This window comes from Myodes glareolus, chromosome X (genome assembly GCF_982192425.1).
Source record: "Myodes glareolus chromosome X, mMyoGla1.1, whole genome shotgun sequence".
Lineage (NCBI taxonomy): Eukaryota > Metazoa > Chordata > Mammalia > Rodentia > Cricetidae > Myodes > Myodes glareolus.
Genome location: NC_142053.1, coordinates 112,684,636 through 112,703,435, shown reverse-complemented (window position 1 = coordinate 112,703,435; position 18,800 = coordinate 112,684,636). Strand labels below are relative to the sequence as shown.

The window sequence follows — 18,800 nt, the reverse complement described above, 5'->3', positions numbered from 1 at the left end:
CAGTCCCTTTGGGTGCCAGAGGTGGGGGTAATCTGGATGGCATATAGATATTTTCTTTCTTTACCTGTATTCTGATGACACAGGTGTATTTTTTTTTGTGATGATTCGCTGAGATAACACTTAGGGTTTGTGAGCTGTTTAATAGATCTGTTAGAGTAAAACAACAACAACAACAAAAGCATTAAAACCCAACAATGCTGGTTCGTTAGATCAGCAGAAAACAATTAAGCCACCAAAAACATAACAGAGAACTTAATTTACTGGTGTTCCCTCCAGATTTTGTGTTAGAATTCCCATAGGGTGCTGCTTGGTGGGGGATCTTTAAAATTATGGACCCGTCACTGGACCCACTAATGAAAGCCTGTAATCCCAGATACTCTGGAGCTGAGGCAAGAGGAGTACAAGTTCAAGACCATCCTAATTTACAGAGTATGTTCAAGCCCAGTCTGTGCACCTCAGATCCTATCTCACATGTTTAAAAGGGCTGGAGCTGGGGTGGGGGATAGCTCAGTGGTTAAAGTGCTTGCATGTCAAGCATACGGACTAGAGAGTGGATCCCAGAACCCATATAATGCCCGTGGGGATGTGGCCCATCTGCAATTCCAGCCTCGGAAGCAGAGACAAGAGATTCCCGGTGCAAACTGGCTGGCAAAACTAGTCATGTCTTGAGGCTCTGGGTTTGACTGATAGAGCCTCCACCAGTGAATAAGGAGGAAGGACAATTCCAGACATTGACCTTTGCTCTACACGAGAAAGTGCACCCACATGCACATGAAGCCATACTTACACACTCACACATATACAAACATTCATACACACATGCACATAACACACACAAAACATGGAAATGGAAACAAAAGACAAAAACAGAAGACGAAAAGGGATTTGGGTATTGGTGCAGGAGAATTGTCTGTAATCGGTCAATCATATTTCAAATAAATGCTGATTGGCCAGGCGGGAAGTATAGGCGGGGGAAACCAGACAGGAAGTAGAGGTGGAGCAAAGAGAATGGGAGTATTCTGGTAATCAGGAAGCTCCCTTGCCATTTCTGCCCAGATCACTGAAGAAGCAACGTGTGAACTGACAGCTGAAAAAGGTACTGAGCTACATGGCTAACACAGACAAGAATTATGGGTTACTATAAGATGTAAGAATTAGTTAATAAGAAGACTGAGCTAATGGACCAATCAGTTTATAATCTTACGGAGTCCTGTGTGTGATTTTCTTTGGGGCTTGCCAGCTGTGGGGTACTGGGCAGGACAGGTACCCCAACAAGCCGGCCCCTCATGTTACAGGGTATAGCTCCAGTGACAGAACACTTGCTTAATGAATGACAGGGTCTAGATTCAGCCCTGTGTCTTACAACAATGAACCAAACAAACAACGTGGGAGCTGAATTCAGCCTCCTTTCGTTATATTTCCATCATTCTTGGGTGTAGCTTGGCTACCAGGACCTTTTGAAAGCTTCCTACATTATTCCTCTCTGTAGTCAAAACCAAGAAGCATCTCCGTTAGTTCTTACCACAAGCAAGTAGGGAGAGCAGATGTTTATCCCCCAGAAACTTGAGGAAAGCTATTAGCCCTTCTTGCCTTTTGAGGGTTTCTAGTGCTGGGATAAAACACCATAACCAAAAGCAGCCCGAGGAGTAAATGGTTTGCCTCAATGTATAGTTCCAGGCCAACAGTTTATCAGAGAGGGACGTCAGGGCAGGAACCAGGAGGCAGGAACTGATGCATAGGCCGTGGAGGAGGGTTACTTACTGGCTGTTACTCAGGGCTTACTCAGCCTACATTTTTTTAGAGCACTCAGGACCGCCTGCCTAGGGGTGGCAAGGCCTACCTACGGTGAACTGGGCCCTTTCATATCAGTCATCAATCAAGTAATGCAGGCTTGCATACAGGATGATCTGGTGGGCACTTTTTTTTCCAGCTGAGGTTCCCTTCTGACGTGACTCTAGTTGTTTTCAAGTTGATTCAAGATTAGCCAGCACAGATGCCCACTGGAATCTTTAAAAGGCTAATTAAAGATCAGTACAGAAGCAAAAATTACTTCCTTTTAGAAATTGGCAACTGACTGAAGGCTAAGTGAAAAAGAAGAAGAGATCCCAGATAGTGTTGACCTGGTTGGTTATTACTGAGTGCTGAACTTTTGCAGCCACCATTTTCCAGTCTTAATAACTTTAGGAGGCAGGTGCAGTGGTAGCCATTTTACATAGGAGCATATTGTACCTTAGGGATAGGTAACTGGCTGCTAGTCACACTGCTTGTTAGGTTCTGGTACTTGTGTTTGACCTTGGGAGTAACTGCCATTCTACCTCCTGAGCTCTCAGTTGTAGAGATCAAGCAAGCTCTTCATGCCAATGAGAGAAATGGGAGTGGCAAGGATTTTTTTCTTAGATCGAAACAGGCTGACTTTATATTGCTAGTTGGGTCCCTAGGTGATTATATCTTGGCATAGAATTTGAAAAGGCACCAGGGATGCTTAAGAGCGTGTGTGTGTGTGTGTGTATGTGTGCGCGTGTGCACGCGTGTGTGTGCGCATTTGCATGCAATCACATGTAAGCAGCATAGAAAAGAATATACAAAAAAATCCAAAATATTTGAGGAGAAACTTTGAGGAAATGCCCATGCTGGGAGAGGTTCAGAGGCAGGGACAGAGTCAGTGAAAGAGAAAACCTATGGTCTGAAGATGGAAATCAGGTAGAACAGTATGTTAGAGGCCAGAGGAAAGGTTTCCGGAGGTCACAATGAATAAACAGCAAAATCAGAGGTGGAAGGACGTGGAAGACTGAGCATTGCATATTGGCTTTGACAGAAAGGTTACTGGTGAGCTTTACTTATTTTTATTTGATTTTTAATGAAGCACACAAAGCAGCAAGTTTCCTTAGGGCATTTACATACACTCCTGCTTTACTTATGACACTTGCATACAATCTTAGTTTCGGTTGACCTTCTCCCATGTTCTCTTTCCCATCTTCTACCCCGTCTCCAGTGAAAGCTTTTTACCCTCTGGTGGAGTTTATCTTCCATTTTAAGATCATTAAGAGAAGTTTGGGCAGGATCGCATAGTAGAGGGGAATATCTGATAGAAGGCAAAACCGAGAGCCTAGTTAATTTTTGTTGTGGGGGGATAGTGAAAGCAAGGAGGATGCCGGATGATGGCTGGACAGAGGCTTTGGGACTCAAGGACAGGAAAGTGTGGGGCGCAGAAGTAAAGTATGTCTGAAGAGAGAACTGGGGAGTGGGAGAATGTAAGAAGGTAGATGACATAAGGTTTTATGGATGGAGGACGGACCCCATAATTCCAAGGGCTGTCAGGGCAAGTCCATATGTTTCTTCCTCACAGAAAAGATCAAGGGGAAGGAAGATTGTAGAAGGTGCAGATAGACTTCAGGGGTAGGGATAAGGGGGCCATTTCAAATGGCTGTGATCTCTTTGGTGAAGCAGGACGGGAGTGAATGTGAGGAAGCCAGGTCATCACCAGCTTCCTTTTTGCTGAGAGTACAGAAGGAAGTAGGAACCAGAGACAGAAAAGCTGACCAGCCTAAAGGTCTTTGTGGTTGACTCCAGCTAGGTGGCCACATGACACTCCGTGTTGTAACAGAATGTTATGGGGGACTGAGCTCTATATTGGCCCAGTCACCAATCCTCAATCCTGTACAACCCAAGCGGCCTGCCAAAAAAGGTGTGTGGCCATGGGCTGAAAAAAAGGTGGCAGCTCTTCAGAGAACCATTAAAAAGAAGCTGTCCGGTCAGTATGTGTTTGCGTAGGCAGAGCTCACCGTGGATGAAAAATTACACCCTGATATTATACGATTCAGATTTGTCAATTAGTCAGACAAATCCTAAGATCATTGAAGGTACAGCTGTGGCTTGATGGACTCTAAATAAGGCCCTACAGGTTCAGAAGGAGACCTAGAGGAACTTTGCTGTAGCGTGACTCTATAATGCATGGTTAAAAGGTTTCACACCGAGGCTCATTTCCTTGTTGCCTTGTGTTTTCCTGGGTTTATCTACAAGTTCCCAAGTGCAGGCTTTGAACTCGCTAGAGGACTACTTTTCATAATACAAAATGAGTAAAAGATTTCATTGAAAGGACAGTTGTCTTTCATTTCATCCTCTGTTAGACAGGCAAAAAAGCAGCCGTGCGTGCGTGCGTGCGTGCATGCGTGTGTGTGTGCGTGTGTGCATGTGCGCGTGTGCGTGTGTGCGTGTGTGCGTGCGTGCGTGTGTGTGTGTGTGTGTGTGTGTTTATGTGTGTGTGTATTACTAGAAATTGAATCTAGGGCCTTACACATGTTTGGCAGTTAATCTACTACTGAACTATGCTACCAGCTTTTTTTTTCTTTTCTGAGTTAGGGTTTTATTAACTCGCTGGTACTAGCCTTTGAACTTTGCTCTGTGGCCCAGGCAGGATTTGACATTTTGATCCTGAGCAGCTGGGACTGCAGGCCTGTGCCACCAGGCCTAAATTTGCAGTTAACAATTTCATCATGAATTTTCCTACATGCTGCAGGGTGAATGGTGTAGATTAGACAGATAGGAGAACATTGACAATGAAAATTTAAACAAAACAAGAAGCGTTGGGATGGTGCTGTCACTAAAATGAACAAATGAATAATAATAGCAATAGTAAAATAATGAGTATCATGTTGTAAAATCCATGGTGATGCTTGGGAAGGGATATATTCAGTTCTTCTGGTGTCAGGACATTGAGAGCTGTGTTTTGCAGTGTTGGGGTGTACACATGGAATTTGAGGTTCTGGAGAAAGGGAAACTCAGTATCTTTCCTCCCTGTAAACAGCAGATTGGGCATTGAGAGAGACTGTCAATGGCGTTGGAGCCTCTCATTTACAAACATATTATGGCAAATCTCCCAGAGCCTTTTCCCGGGCTCTGGATCTGAGCCCCTATGAACCGGGGCGTGAGCATCAAGTGATTTGATATCTCAAAATGTATGACCCTGCCGATGAGAAGGTAAAAGCCAAAGGCTCAAGATGATTAGTTGCTGACCCACTAATAAATGTTCATAGAAGTAGAAAAATATGTGTCAGGACTAATGGAGAGTAAGGCCATTTATTGGAACCATTTTGGGCAAATTTAGACTATTCCAGGAAGAAAAGTTATAATACATATTTGAGTCATTGATTAAATTAGCCATGCATAAGGGCTAGAGAGATAGCTCAGTGGATAAGAGCATTTGCTACACAAATATGAGGACCCACGTGAAAAGCTTGGTTGGTCACATTAACCTGCAACCTCAACACTGTAGGGGTTGGGGAGGGAAGGAACAGAAGGCTTGCTGGCACTCTCTGACTGCCAATCAAACTTCAGGTTTAGTGAGCGATGCTGTCTCTAGGGCATAAGGAGGATTGTCATAAAGCAGGACACATGTACCTGAACATGCATGCGTGTCTACATCATACCTGTACACCTACACACATAATCTCTCTCTCTCTCTCTCTCTCTCTCTCTCTCTCTCTCTCTCTCTCTCTCTAACACGCACACACACACACACACACACACACACACACACACACAGAGAGAGAGAGAGAGAGAGAGACAATTAAAAACAACCTAAGCATATGTAGATTTAAACGTACATTTTTTTGTACCTGTGTCTCCAGGACAACATGTTCTAAGATCGGGGTAGGGCTGGGGCTCTGGACCTGCTCTGCTCCTGGACCGCTTTTCATGTCCTGCTTGCACTGAGCTCAGGATCTGTCTCCTGGACTACACATTTCCCCAGAGGGTGATGGATTCTGAGGCTAAACTTTTAGACTTTTTTGCATTTCCAGACCTAGGGCCGAGTATGAGAATGCAATTGGCTCTTTGCTTTGGGACTTTTTATCTACTGAGGTTCACCTGGTGGTTTGGCCCTGTATCATTTGGCCCACACCACTTGCTGTGTAAAAAATTTGCTCAAAAGTTAGCAACATGAAGCAACAAACAAGTGGCTTTGTTATGGACTTTGTCAGGAATTTAGACAACATTTTGATGGGGCCGGGACTCTCAAAAGAAAGTCTACCGTCGTCGTTAAGTTTGACTAAGGTAAGATCAGTACCCAGGCCTACTGAGGCAGCAGCTGACAAGATCCAACTCCTCCTGAGGGTCTCACTTCTTGACTGGTTGTTGGGTGGGGGCCACCCTCATTTTCTTGTCAAGGACTTCACCAGAATAAGCCCAGAAGATGCCACCACTAAAGAGAACAAGGCAAATAAGAGTTGTTAAATCTTGGAAACAACCTTTATATATTATCTTATTTAGAAGCAAATCTTGGTATGAATGCAGCTCAGTGGTAGAGTAGTGGCTTGGCACATGCAGAAAGACGAGGAGCAGAAGGAGAGAAGAAGAAGGGAGAGGGGAAGTGGAAGGGAGGAGGAAACGTAGGAGAACAGTTGAGGGGGAGAAGCAGAGGTGAGAGAAGAGAGGACCGGAGGAGGAAAGGGAAGACTACAGAAGAAAGAGTAAGGGAAGAACAGTGGAAGAACCTGGAGGAGGAGGGGAGAAGAAGAAGGGGAGGATGAGGAAAACTGAAGAAGGAGGAGGAAAAAGAAGAATGAAGGAGGAGCAAGAGGCAGCATCAGCAAATACTGCATGAAAGGGGAGCCGAGTACACAGACCATTACTGCTAGGAGACAAGACTCACTGTAGGGCTTCCCAGGCAATGCGTGAACACGCACGCGCAAGCCAGGCAAGGAGAGGCTCACATATGCTTTCCCTCACTCTCCTGTCATACTTGTCCCTCTCAGTAGGTACTTGGTGATGCCCACTGTTAAATCAAGCAGATTGACAAACAGTCTACCAGGTGAGCCACATCCCCAGACTCCTAGGTATTTGTTTCTTGAGTGTATGTAACAGTGAAATTGCCGAGTTACTGGCTTCAGTAGATCCTGGTAAAGTCATTTCCTTTGTGGCTGTCTTATATTAGGCTCTCGTTTGCACTGTGGACGGGGCCACTTTTCTTGTCTTTTTGTTTTTACCTGACAGTGATGACTTTAGTAGACATTTTTTTCCTGCCCATATGATTTAACTTTTCAGAGAATTCACATAGCACTGGAATTATATAGCTGAAAACCAAGCTGAGGGTACTGTTGCCTTCTCCCCCATTTTGAAGCCATTTCTCTTCTTCTAGGGCTGGCCTGTGAACATCATCACAGCCGACTACGTGTCTCCACTCCATGAAGCATGCCTGAGAGGTCATCTGTCGTGTGCAAATGTTTTAGTGAGTCACGGAGCTCAGGTAGGTGAAGCTTAAATAATAGAAACAAGCAGTATCAAAAATGAAGGCTGGCTATTTCCATCCCTCTGAATAATTTCCAGCACCTTCGACTAGTCTGATTTGAAATGTGAGGACTGAGCCGTTTCTAGAGTATTATGCTCATCAAGTGCATATACTTTACTGGGAGGTGGACTGTTTAATTTTTAGCTAGAAAGTTGTATTAGTTCCTTTTTCTGTTGTTGTGATAAAACACCATGGCCAGAAGTAACTTGGAGATGAAAGAGTTTATTTGGGCTTACGGTTCGAGAGAAGTAAGAGCCCGCGATGGAGAGGCATGACTGCAAGCGGCAGACTTGGCAGTAGGAGCAGGAAGCTGAGAGCTCGGATCTTCAAAACCAAACAGGAAGAAGAAAGAGGATGCGGTTCAAATGGTTCAAAGACAAACATCCTTCAGCAAGGCCACCCCATCACCCCAAATAGTCCCACCAACTAGGGAGGGACTAAGTGTTCAAATACCCGAGCCTATGAGGGGTATTTCTTCTCTGTCTCTGTCTCTGTCTCTGTCTCTCTCTTTCTCTCTCTTTCTGAGACAGGGTTTCTCTGTGTAGCCCTGGCAGTCCAGGAACTTGCTCTGTAGACCAGGCTGACCTCGAACTCAGTGAAATCCACCTGCCTCTGCTTCCCAAGTGCTGGGAATAAAGGTGACCACTGCTGCCTGGCCTACGGGGGATATTTCTAATTCAAACTACCACAAAAGTCATGCTTAGAGTCTGAAGCATTTCCCTCATCAGATAGCACTAATAAATAATGCTACATAATTGTAAGCTCTCTGCTTTCATGTCTCTGGGTGGCAGGGAGTGAAATGCTGCAGGAAAGGTGAGAAATTCAGCTAGGGATGGCTGGGATGTCAGAGTAAGAACTTCTCTGTAATCTCTCATCCTTTAGCAAGCATCCTGCATTTGTTCACTGGAGAGCAGGGATTGATTGCAAGGGCAGCAACAGAAGGCAGGCCTTTTCCCCTTGCGTCACATTTGCTATTGTCATATTGGCTAACGTAAGTCTTAAAGGCAAGCTCAGATTCAAACACTGGAAAACTAGCCTCCGTCTTGTGATGGGAGGGTCTGCAGAGCCATATTGTAAAGGAATGTGCACCATGTGAGTGAAAGAGCCAGTTTGGAGACTAACACAGAGCCAAAAGATTAATAGGATTGTTGGGAGCACATACAAGTGTTTATCTATTTCCAGCATGGTGATCGAAAGGGGCTTTCTATAGGAAATGATGTCTAATCTGAAACAGAAAGACCTTAGAACCAGTCAGCCAAATTGTGAATTAAAGGAAGGTAAAGACTTTGAATGCATGAGACACAATAGACACAAAAGCCTGGAAGTAAAATTGGGCAGATTTTACCAACCCATTTCTGTGGCAGGAGAATAGTGGGTGAGAAGGTTTCTTATGATGAGGACAGGGCCAAGGCTAAGGGGAGGCAAAAGAGGCAACTGAGATGGAAATGCTAAAGAAACAGTCACTCCGTGGTCCTGTGGCACTATGGGACCCCGAGAGTGAGCATCTCCAGCATGTCATCTAGGCCTTGGCCTTCTTTGGAAAGAGGGTGTGGCAGTGAATTCAGTTTTTTCCCCACAATATCTTCATTTAATGGTTACATCAGATTATATGATTAGAAGAGTCTGTGTATTTGGGCTTGTTTGTAGCTGAAACATCATGACATGGTTGCTAGTTTGTAAATTTCGGTGAAATTTCTAACATTAGAAAAACAGCTCTGAAATATTTAATTTTATGATCTTGTTAACCAGTGTTGTATCTATTTGCAAACATATTTAAGTAGCATCTTGACTGGCTATATAAATTCTTCGTTGATCCGACCCTACCATCTTACCAATTCTCTCATTTATGGATGAATAGAACAAAATCTTGGCATATGTTAAGCATATTTGCACGAGAATCAACCTTTTAAATAAAAAAAAACCCAGGTTTTTTTAGAAGTCAATTTCAGATTATTCTGGCTACTGTCTAGGATAGATGTCTAAAATGGAAATGTTAATTTGTAAGCCATGCTATGGATCATCACAACTAATTTCAAAGTTCATAACCCCAAGGAAGGCAGGGAGAAGATCGAATCTTCAGTAATATTATTTACTGCCTTATATGTTATACTTCTTTTCTTTTTTATAACAATTTGGTGGTCCTCATTTTACATAAAAAAGTGGACTTTAAGGCTCAGAGAAGTTAAAAAAAATGCTTTGAATGTGGGAGGGTTAACCTGTGTGTGGTCCACCTCAGTCACTGTCTTCATCCTGGAGCTGGGTTTTCTCTGCAGGTGAACGGCATGGCTATAGACTGGCGAACTCCCTTGTTTAATGCCTGCGTCGGTGGCAGCCAGGACTGTGTGAATTTACTTCTAAAGCATGGAGCCGCTCCCCACCCTGAGAGTGATCTGGCCTCTCCCATCCACGAGGCTGCCAAGAGAGGTAAATCCATGGGGAATTTTGTTTTTTTTACCCAGTCCTACTGAAATGGGAAAGAAGAGGGATGCGTTTTGGAGCAGTAGCTTTCAAAGGGCACCTGGTAGGAGGAGCATCAGTATGATGGGACTGTGAAGGCAGCCTCTTGGGCCCTGCTCCAGCCCCATTTAAGCCAGATCCCTTCCGGGGATTCTGGTGCACAGTTAAGTTTGAGAATCACCTTTTCAGAGCTATACTTTCATAACAAGGGATGGTACATAGTAGACTATGGATCTTTGTGGAATACTTGACGCCATAGAAATCCAGGTTTTTTTTTTTAAAGTTCCTATTTAATTGTTTGAATCAATAGGCGTCACACTAACATTTTCATTTGAGGCTATCATGCACCTCAGTCATATCCAACCCCATTTCCCTCTCTTGCCCTTCTTCCTCTTCTAAGTAGTCCCCCTTCTACTTTTATGGTGTGTATGTGTGGGTGTGTGGGTGTGCACATGCATATATAATCTAAGTTTCACATATGAGTGGATGTGTATTTTGTATTTGCCTTTCTGGGTTCGACGTAGTTTGCTTAACAAGATGCTCTCCAATTACATTCATTTTCTTGTGAACAATATAATCTCAGTCTTCTTTATGGCAGAATAAAACCGTGCTGTGCATGTATCATATTTTCCCCCCATTAATGGAGATCTGGGATGATTCCATATCTCGACTACTGTGAACCATATTATGATAAACCCGGGTTTGCAGATATCCCTGTGGTACATTGGCTCAGGTTCCTTTAGTGTATACCCAAGAGTATTGGTATAGCTGAGTTGTCTGGTAATTTCACTGAAGTTTTTCTGGGGGACCTCCATCATGCCTCCATTGTGGGGTGTACTGGTTGACATTCCGACCTGCAGTGGATAAGGGTTCCTTACCATTTGTTGTGTGTTGTAAAAATAAACTTTCATTTTTTTTGTTTTAGGGTGTTAATAGTGGTTTAGGGTCATTTAAGTTTGACAAGCGAACCATATTTTCTATCAATTCAGGGATGATCTTAGAGTTTTTTTTTCCCCTGTTGCCATGATAAAATACTCTGACCTCTGATGAAAGCAACTTAAAGGACAAAGGGTTGATTTTAGCTCCCACTTCTAAGTACAGTCCATCATGGTGGGGACTTCAAGGTAGTGGGAGCCTGAAGCAGCTGGTCACATGTCATTTACAACCAGGAAGCAGAGAACGATGGATGCACACACGCTGCTGCTTAGCTTGATTTCTCCTGACCGGGGAGTGGTCCTGCCCACGATGAAGATGAGTCTCCTGGCCACGGAATGGCCCTGCCTACAATGAAGATGAGGCTCACATACTAATTAACAACAATCAAGATAATCCCAGAAATTATCTTTCTGGGATAGAAATTCCCAGAAGCCAACTTCAATCAGATAATTCCTCACAAGTGTGCCTGGAGCCTTGCCTTCTAACTGATTCTAGATTCTGTGACGTTGACAGTTGTCCTAAGGGGGCAAATCTTTCTATAAAGTAAGATGTGAAGTTTTACTTTTCTCTGGTGTTTATCATCACTGGCACACCTATACTTTGCTGGAGGACTTTCTATTTACCCAGTGGTTTTCCAGATGACTTTGCATTCAACCACACCAACCCATGTTGAGATTATCTGGGAAAGCATTACCATTACTTTATGAAGAGCCAAACCATCTCAACATATTTACTGCATGCATACAGCTAAAATGGCTCAACATGAGACTGCAGAGAGACAATGTTTAAAGTATGATATTCTGGGTCAAGGCAGAGTGAATCTGTTTGACTGAACTTTGTTTTGTCAGACTGGGCTTTGCTCCCATGGGATTTGGCAGTATCTAAGATTTGCCTCTGCTCACTGTGGCCTAGTCCTTCTGCCTTTGCAAGTTGTAAGCTTCTTTCCCTGTGCTGTGATGCGTCCCATGTCCTCCTTTGGGACCATCTTTAGCCCTGTCTCTCCATGGCTCTTTTAAGCACACAAACAACTGGTAAAGGGGAACGGCTGCAGGTGCCATTCTAACCATAGTTGCAGATACGAATGGTTGGAGCCTGCTCTTCGGCTGACCCTCCTTTGGTTTTTGTGGCAAAAACCTTATTCTCCTCTTCATGGTGTGGCGTGGATGTCCAGTGACGGAGCTGGCCTAATGGACTTTGGAATAGATATTTACTCTGATGTCAGTGTTTGAAATCATTCTCCATTCGGAGTAAAAGAATGTGGCGTTGGATTGCTGGATATGTTTGGGATACATTTAAATACACAAAAAACTGGGGTTGTTGTTTAGGGAATTTGTACCATAATCCCTTTCTTCTTCTTTTTTGGGCTGTAGGCCATGTGGGATGCATCGAGTCCCTTGCAACTTATGGAGCCAATATCGACTATAACATCAGTCACCTGGGCACTCCTCTGTATGTGGCTTGTAAAAATCAGCAGGTAGCCTGTGCCAAGAAGCTTCTGGAGTCAGGTAAGACAAAAAAAGTGAAACAAAATAAGGTGTGCAAATGAAAAGTAAATTAAGTGAATCTTGAAGATCCTTCTGTCATACTAGAGGGAAGACTGTGGGCAAGGGGCTTGAGCGAGACCACACTGTCCTGATGGAAGATTCTTCCACATGGTTCACACTTCAGTTCTCTCACTTCTAACTAGCATGGCAATGAAGAAGAAGAAGAAGAAGATAGTGATACCGCCCATACCTTCTTCCAGGGTGGTTGGTCCTCATTTATCACTAGCTGGTCCTCCCTTTCCTCTGCCTCTTTCTGGCTGGACAATCATATGTTCAGCTTTGCACAGCTTGCAAAACTTACAACTTCTGGCTGACTCTTCCTATTTGGGACTATCTTCCACATTTCTTTCTGATTAGGAATTTAGTCTGCCATAAACATTTTCCTGTTCTTGAAGAGATGTGCTATCATTCCCTATCTCCCTTCAGTTGTCCAGAAGGGAGTTCCCTTCTCAACACTGAGAACACTATTGCAACTCTTTAATTATCTGAATTCTGTTCCTCCTTTAGGACTCCAGGAGTCTCGCTCTTCCCCACTGCTCTTGAGTTCGCTACTTCTTTTCACTTAACGTTTAGTCATTCTTATTCCCAAGCTTTCTCCGCCACGCTCCCTCCTTCCTATTACTACTTTTAGGTAGAGTTTAAGCTTTGAGACATTTAAAGCTGTTATCCAGGACAAGGCCATGTTTGGCATCTCTCACAAATTAAAAGAAAATGTTGTTTAAAAACAACATTTGTTGAGGGGGCATCGGTTTTTGCAGAGGGACATGAACTCAGTTGAAAGCGTGACCTGCATTTACCTCACTAAGAAGCAGTGTCTGAACTGGGGTAGGGATTTATTTAGAGGGTAGGTAGAGTTGGGTGGGGATATTCCCAGAAATCCACCTGACTCCTAAAAAGAATTTGCCATCCTTCCTGTGTGCTAACAGGATCCATTACTCCACCTCGGGGGAAAAAATACCTTCCTTAATTGATTGTGTTTAATGATCCAGCTCAGAGAGTCTCAAATCCCCATGGCTCTAAATGCAATGCTGGCTGGTCAGTGTGTGAATCTGACTTCGTGGTGTATGCAGGGTTTCCCCATCTCACCTCATGTTTGGTCTGTCTAATATAATGAATACGTAGCTTTCATGCTATCCAGATTTTTCTTGATCGCGTTATGCTCATGAAGAATACTTGGTGTGAGTTGTTAGCTCCATATGCTATGCAGCCCACACTGCACTTCCAGTCACATTGTCAGATAATAATTTCCTTTTATTTGTGTAAAAGTGTGTGTGTGTGTGTGTGTACATGTGGAGGCCAGAGGTCAAAGGCGTTGTTCCTCAGGAGACATCCAGTTTGATGTTCAGAACAGGGCTCTCACTGGGACCTGAAGCTCCCGATTGGGCTCAGCTGGCCTCAGGGGTCTGCCTGTCGCCACCCATCAGCACACTAGGATTACGAGCACGTGCTACCACACTCAGGTTTTCCTCTGGATGCTAGTGAGTGAGCACAGATGCTCATACGTGCATGGCAACCACGTAACCAAGAGAGCTCTATATCCGTTGCTCAGTTTCCCTCTTACTATATTAAATGATATAAAAAAGATCAGTTCCCAGTCTCACGGAATTATGTTCATCACGTATTCTCAATTGTTAAACGCCTTTGAGACTCCATGTTTTGAGAAAGAGGGTGGTTAGACACTGCTCCCCTTTGACCTCTTTTGTTCTTGTGACTGTCTAGGAGCATCTGTGGATCAAGGAAAAGGCTTGGATTCTCCACTTCATGCAGCGGCCAGGATGTTAAATGGGGAGCTGGTGCATCTGCTGATGGACTTCGGAGCAAATGCTCAAGCTAAGAATGCTGAAGGAAAGCGGCCCGTGGAGCTGGTGCCCCCAGGAAGTCCTCTGTCCGAGATCTTCTTGGAAAGAGAAGGTGCCTCTCCTTTCTTTGCCCGAATCTAAGCCATAAGCCCTGATATTCCTTTGATCTTTAGCATGAGACAGGTATTTACTACGTTCAGACTTCCAGTCCAATAAAAGATTGCTCTCTGCCGTCACCATGTGTGGGGAGCCTGAGATAATCCCACAGGGCATAGCATTGTTTATGAAGTAAACAGCCTTCTGTTGTTTGATGTTTGAGTCGGGCTGTTAGGCCAGTTTTTAAAGAGGTCAGCTATTATTTAAAAGTATTTGATATTTAAGTTAACCGAAGCATGCTTTAGATAAATGACTCTCAACCTTCCTAATGCTGTGACCCTTTAACACAGTTCCGCAAGTTGTGGTGACCCCGACCATGAAATTATTTTTGTTGCTCCTTTGTTACTGTATTTTTCCTACTGTTCTGAATCAGAATGTAAACATCTGTGTTTTCTGATGATCTTAGGTGACCCTCTAAAGGGCTTGTGACTCACAGGTTGAGAACCACTGCTTTAGAGACATTCAGCGGGAGCCTTCTAGGCATTGTCTGATCCCCTGAGATGTCTAACTGCTCCGTATAGCAGCCAAACCACAGAATAATTGATTGCTGGGCTTAAGATGCAGATAACCGAGAGTTTAGGGTATTTGTTTAATGAGTCACACCAATCAAGATACATTTACTCTTGCAAGTTAACCGCACTCCTCCATAAATAAGGCCTCACACTGCTCACGCAAATTACTGAACAGTGGCGGGCACAGGAGAAGGGCCATTTCTTGGAGCAAAGATCCCTTCCAGCTTGGGAGGATACCTGATTGCATTATTAGTTGTCCTGGGAGGAAGTTCAGGACCTGCTTTCCTGCCAGAGGCTTGATTATGCTTTGGTTTTGGACTGTGGGATTTTGAAGCAGGCCTCCCTACCCCCAAGGACTCTGATGTCAAATAAGCTGATTGTTTTCTAACCACGGGCTGAGAAGTAGGGCCGAGGCTGAGTGGAATGATAAAGTGGGCCAAGAACTTTCCCCTACCCCCACTGTCCCAGGGCAATTGCCCATCGTGCAATTGCCTGCATTCTTTAGTTTCAGGGCAGGCTGAGGAAGACTGATGTAGGCAGAAGGAATCAACTAGAGAGCTCTTTCCGTTAACCAGTGGGATAGTCACTGGGCATTTCTGCCTGCGGTTTGATGATTTCTTGTTTTAAAAAGATTCTGTGTATACATACAGGGTCACTTTCTCCTACAGTCCCTCAGGGCCCACAGGAATGTTTTAATTTTGATTAAAACAAGAAGACAAATAAAGCTTAACTAGAATTATATTTATCTTTATACTAACATAGTTGTGAAATACTTTGTAATGTTTTTTATTGGGAATATGACACCCAGAGTAGCTGTAACTGTGTCTCGGGTCCTCTGAAATCATATAGTGGGGTGATTATCACTCCTTCCTCTTCATAGAACCTTATAAGATTTTCAGATTGTCTTCACTATGATTTCCTTTTTTTTTTAAAAAAAATTGAGACAGGGTATCTCTATGTATTCCTGGCTGTCCTGGAACTCGCTATGTACATCAGGCTAGCCTTTAACTCACAGAGATCTCCCTGCCTCTGCCTTCCTGCTGGGATTGAAGGTGTGCGCCACTACGCTCAGCTTGATGTTCTCTTTCTACTCTGTTCCCCAAAGGTATTCATAGAGACCTGTGCCATCCTTAATTTCATTTCATCTCACACTTGGCATGGTGACCGTAAGACCTATGATTCTACTGGTTTAGGAAGTCCAGCTTGGTGGGAGAGCACACGCTTACCACAATGAGAAGCTGTAGGTGCCACCCTAAGGACACCCAATTTTACCCTGAAGAAAATCACCTCTGCTTTGCCTTCACGAGTCACTTTTGGGACTCTGGTGAGGCTACTTCTTAGCTGGCAGATAGCCCACCAGAAACGGTCCCAGGCAAGCACAGAAAGTTAGATCTGCAGCTGGAACACATCAGTTTCTGTGTCTGGGTGTCCTTGCTGATTCAGTTTACCTGATGCTCTGTGCTCAGGGAGGCAACTTAATTAAATTGCTGTTCTTCAAGAGTATGGGGACTGGAGAGTATTAGCTGAAACTTAACTGTGCTGAGTTGGGCTCGGCATGGAAGATAGAAAAGGTGGGGATCCCCTTTCTTTGGAAGCTAAGGGAAAGGATTTTAAGAATATTCTTTTTTTTTTTTTTTTTTTTTACCCCTGTGCTTGGTACCTAAAACTCTTTGTCATGGCACAGATTGACAATGTATAATGATTCTCTCAGTCAAACAAGCTTGCTCTGAAGTCGTCTTCTTCATCGAACCTCATGAGCGCTTCCCACAGTTGCCCTGACAGTGTGTCTGGCACGTGTTAGTCACATCCTCCAGCACTCTGTAGTGAAATTAGGTTAACTCCCATTTCTCCCGAAGTATATGCTGTGAAGTTTGTTGTTGCTCTGTGCCTTGAGCATAATCTGGAAGGTGCCCTATCCAACTGGTCCCTTCTGGAAAGTGCTCTTAGGGCCCCAGCTAGAGTGCACACACATCTCTTTGACTATATTTGTTTTCACGTCTCTGAGAGACCCAGAACTAAGTTGACCTGTTGCTTGTGGTAAGGCTGTAGGACAGTAGGGGCCACAGTATCATTTCAGCTGTCGTCTCAAGATTGACTTCACAAGAATGGCCTGGGGCCTGTGGCTTTAACAAAATCTATGTCCACAGGCCCAAACCATCGATAACTGAAGCAGTATCTTTGGGGCGGGACACAGCGTCACGTGTTTAAACTTCCCCAGCTCCAGCCAAATCTAAATTGGATCTTGGATCGAAGGCTACTGTTTCATGGCATTATTAAGGGTATATAGTTTTCTTTTTAAAATTACCAAAAAAAGCCCTGTGGTGGTGATGAATGCCTTTCATCCCAGCATTTGGGAGGCAGAAATAGACTGATCTTTGTGAGTTCAAGGCCAGCCTGGTCTACAGCACTAGTTCCAGGACGACCAGGGCTGTTGCACAGAGAAGCCCTGTCTGGAAAAATCAAGAAACAATTACCAGAAAAATTCCATTTTTATTTGGTGTAAGGAGCAGAGGTAGGGTGGGTGATTATACTTTCCCTTTTATACTATAATCGGGTTCTAAACCTTAATACCATTGACAGAGTCAAGAGCTGTTCTGTGCTCCTGACTGCAGGAAGAAAATACTTCCTTTTTCTTTTCCCCTTCCCAGACTGTTGAGAGCCGTCATCATAAGATGTAAACTCCTGGGTGTTCCCTGTGCATGTTTCTGTTAGTTCAGTTTTCACCCATGATCTGAAGCTTTGGGATAACTTAGAATATAGAATAGAAAAGGAATTATGACTTAATAACAGGAATTTAGGATTCATTGGGAGCTTAGTATATTTGAACATCTTTAAGTTGCTAAAATTATAAAATAATCATACTTTCATCTAGAACAGTGATTTACTTTTTAATGTAAAAGAACAGCACCATAAAACATACATTTTATTTTTATGATTAGAATTTTCATATAGTCATTTAATCTCCAAGTTAGTTTCCTTAAGCATCTGTTAGCAAAGGTAATTTTTAAACGTCTTTCACTCTGTCATAAATTAAAATCCAGTGAGGGGCGGAGATGGCTGAGCAGTTATGGGTGCTTCCTGCTATTGCAGAAGACCGGGGTTCTGTTCCCAGCGTTCACATCTGGCAGTGTACAGCCGCCTGTAATTCCAACTGTGGGTGATCCTATGTCCTCTTCTGGCCTCCAAGGGTACACTCAAGTGAGCTACTATCATTTATACACATACATACAGTTAAAAATAAAAAATAAAACTTAAAATACCAAAAAGGTATTTAGTTAAATAGGAAAAGAGAGAATATGGCCTCGAAATACCCCTTCATATATGCACATAATAATTAATGATGAAAGAGAACAGGAGGAGGTATGCAGAAATGTTTGGAGGGAGGAAAAGGAAGGAGAAATTCATGTAATTATATTATAATCTCAGGAAAATTAAAAAAGCTAAAAACAAACAAGCAAACCCAAGGGAACATGACCTTAAGCGTATAGTATTTCTGTATAAGAATATTATATATTGCATAATTTTAAAGGCAGTCCTAGGTCAGCGAAGCTAATGCGTGACTTGTGCCATGCTCTTTCTCCAGGACCCCTGTCTTTGATGCAGTTATGCCGCCTGAGAATCCGGAAATGCTTCGGCGTTCGGCAGCATCATAAGATTTCTGGACTCCTCCTCCCGGAAGACCTGAAACGCTTCCTTTTACACCTTTAATTGCGTGGGGGAGTGGAGCCACAAACAAGTGAAAAAGTTGAAACTTCTGCCTCTGGAGTTTCAAATAAACTTGTTTATAACATTTGAATGTTTGGTTAGTGCTTTCTCCCCCGCCCCCTCACCCCTGCTGGGCGGTGGCAACACAACAGGCCTTTAATCCCAGCACTCGGGAGACAAAGGCAGGCAGATCTCTGTGAGTTCAAGGCCAGCCTGGTCTATAAGAGCTAGTTCCAGGACAGGCCCCAAAGCTACAAAGAAACCCTGTCTCAAAGAACTACAGTTTTTTTTCCCTCCCAGTGAGACCCTTCTTTTTTAATGGGAACACACTGGGTACTTTATGTTATTGGTTAGAGAGCCCAGAGACTGTCCTCTTTAAACATGACTATCTACAAAATAGCTGTTG

The 18,800-nt window shown here is 43.7% G+C and overlaps 1 protein-coding gene across 4 annotated transcripts in view; it reads left to right on the top strand.

Annotated features, from left to right (window-relative positions):
* Asb9 (ankyrin repeat and SOCS box containing 9) overlaps positions 1-18,485 on the top strand; it is a 39,192-nt gene extending 20,707 nt beyond the window's left edge. For all 4 annotated transcript variants that reach the window (XM_048446185.2, XM_085684550.2, XM_048446186.2 and 1 more), the window contains exons 4-8: positions 7,136-7,243; positions 9,559-9,709; positions 12,049-12,183; positions 13,942-14,133; positions 18,273-18,485. In XM_048446185.2, the coding sequence (XP_048302142.1) occupies positions 7,136-7,243; positions 9,559-9,709; positions 12,049-12,183; positions 13,942-14,133; positions 18,273-18,397 (711 nt within the window). In that variant the 3' untranslated portion in view covers positions 18,398-18,485. The remainder of the gene's footprint in view (positions 1-7,135; positions 7,244-9,558; positions 9,710-12,048; positions 12,184-13,941; positions 14,134-18,272) is intronic.
* The last annotated feature ends 315 nt before the right edge of the window (positions 18,486-18,800 follow it).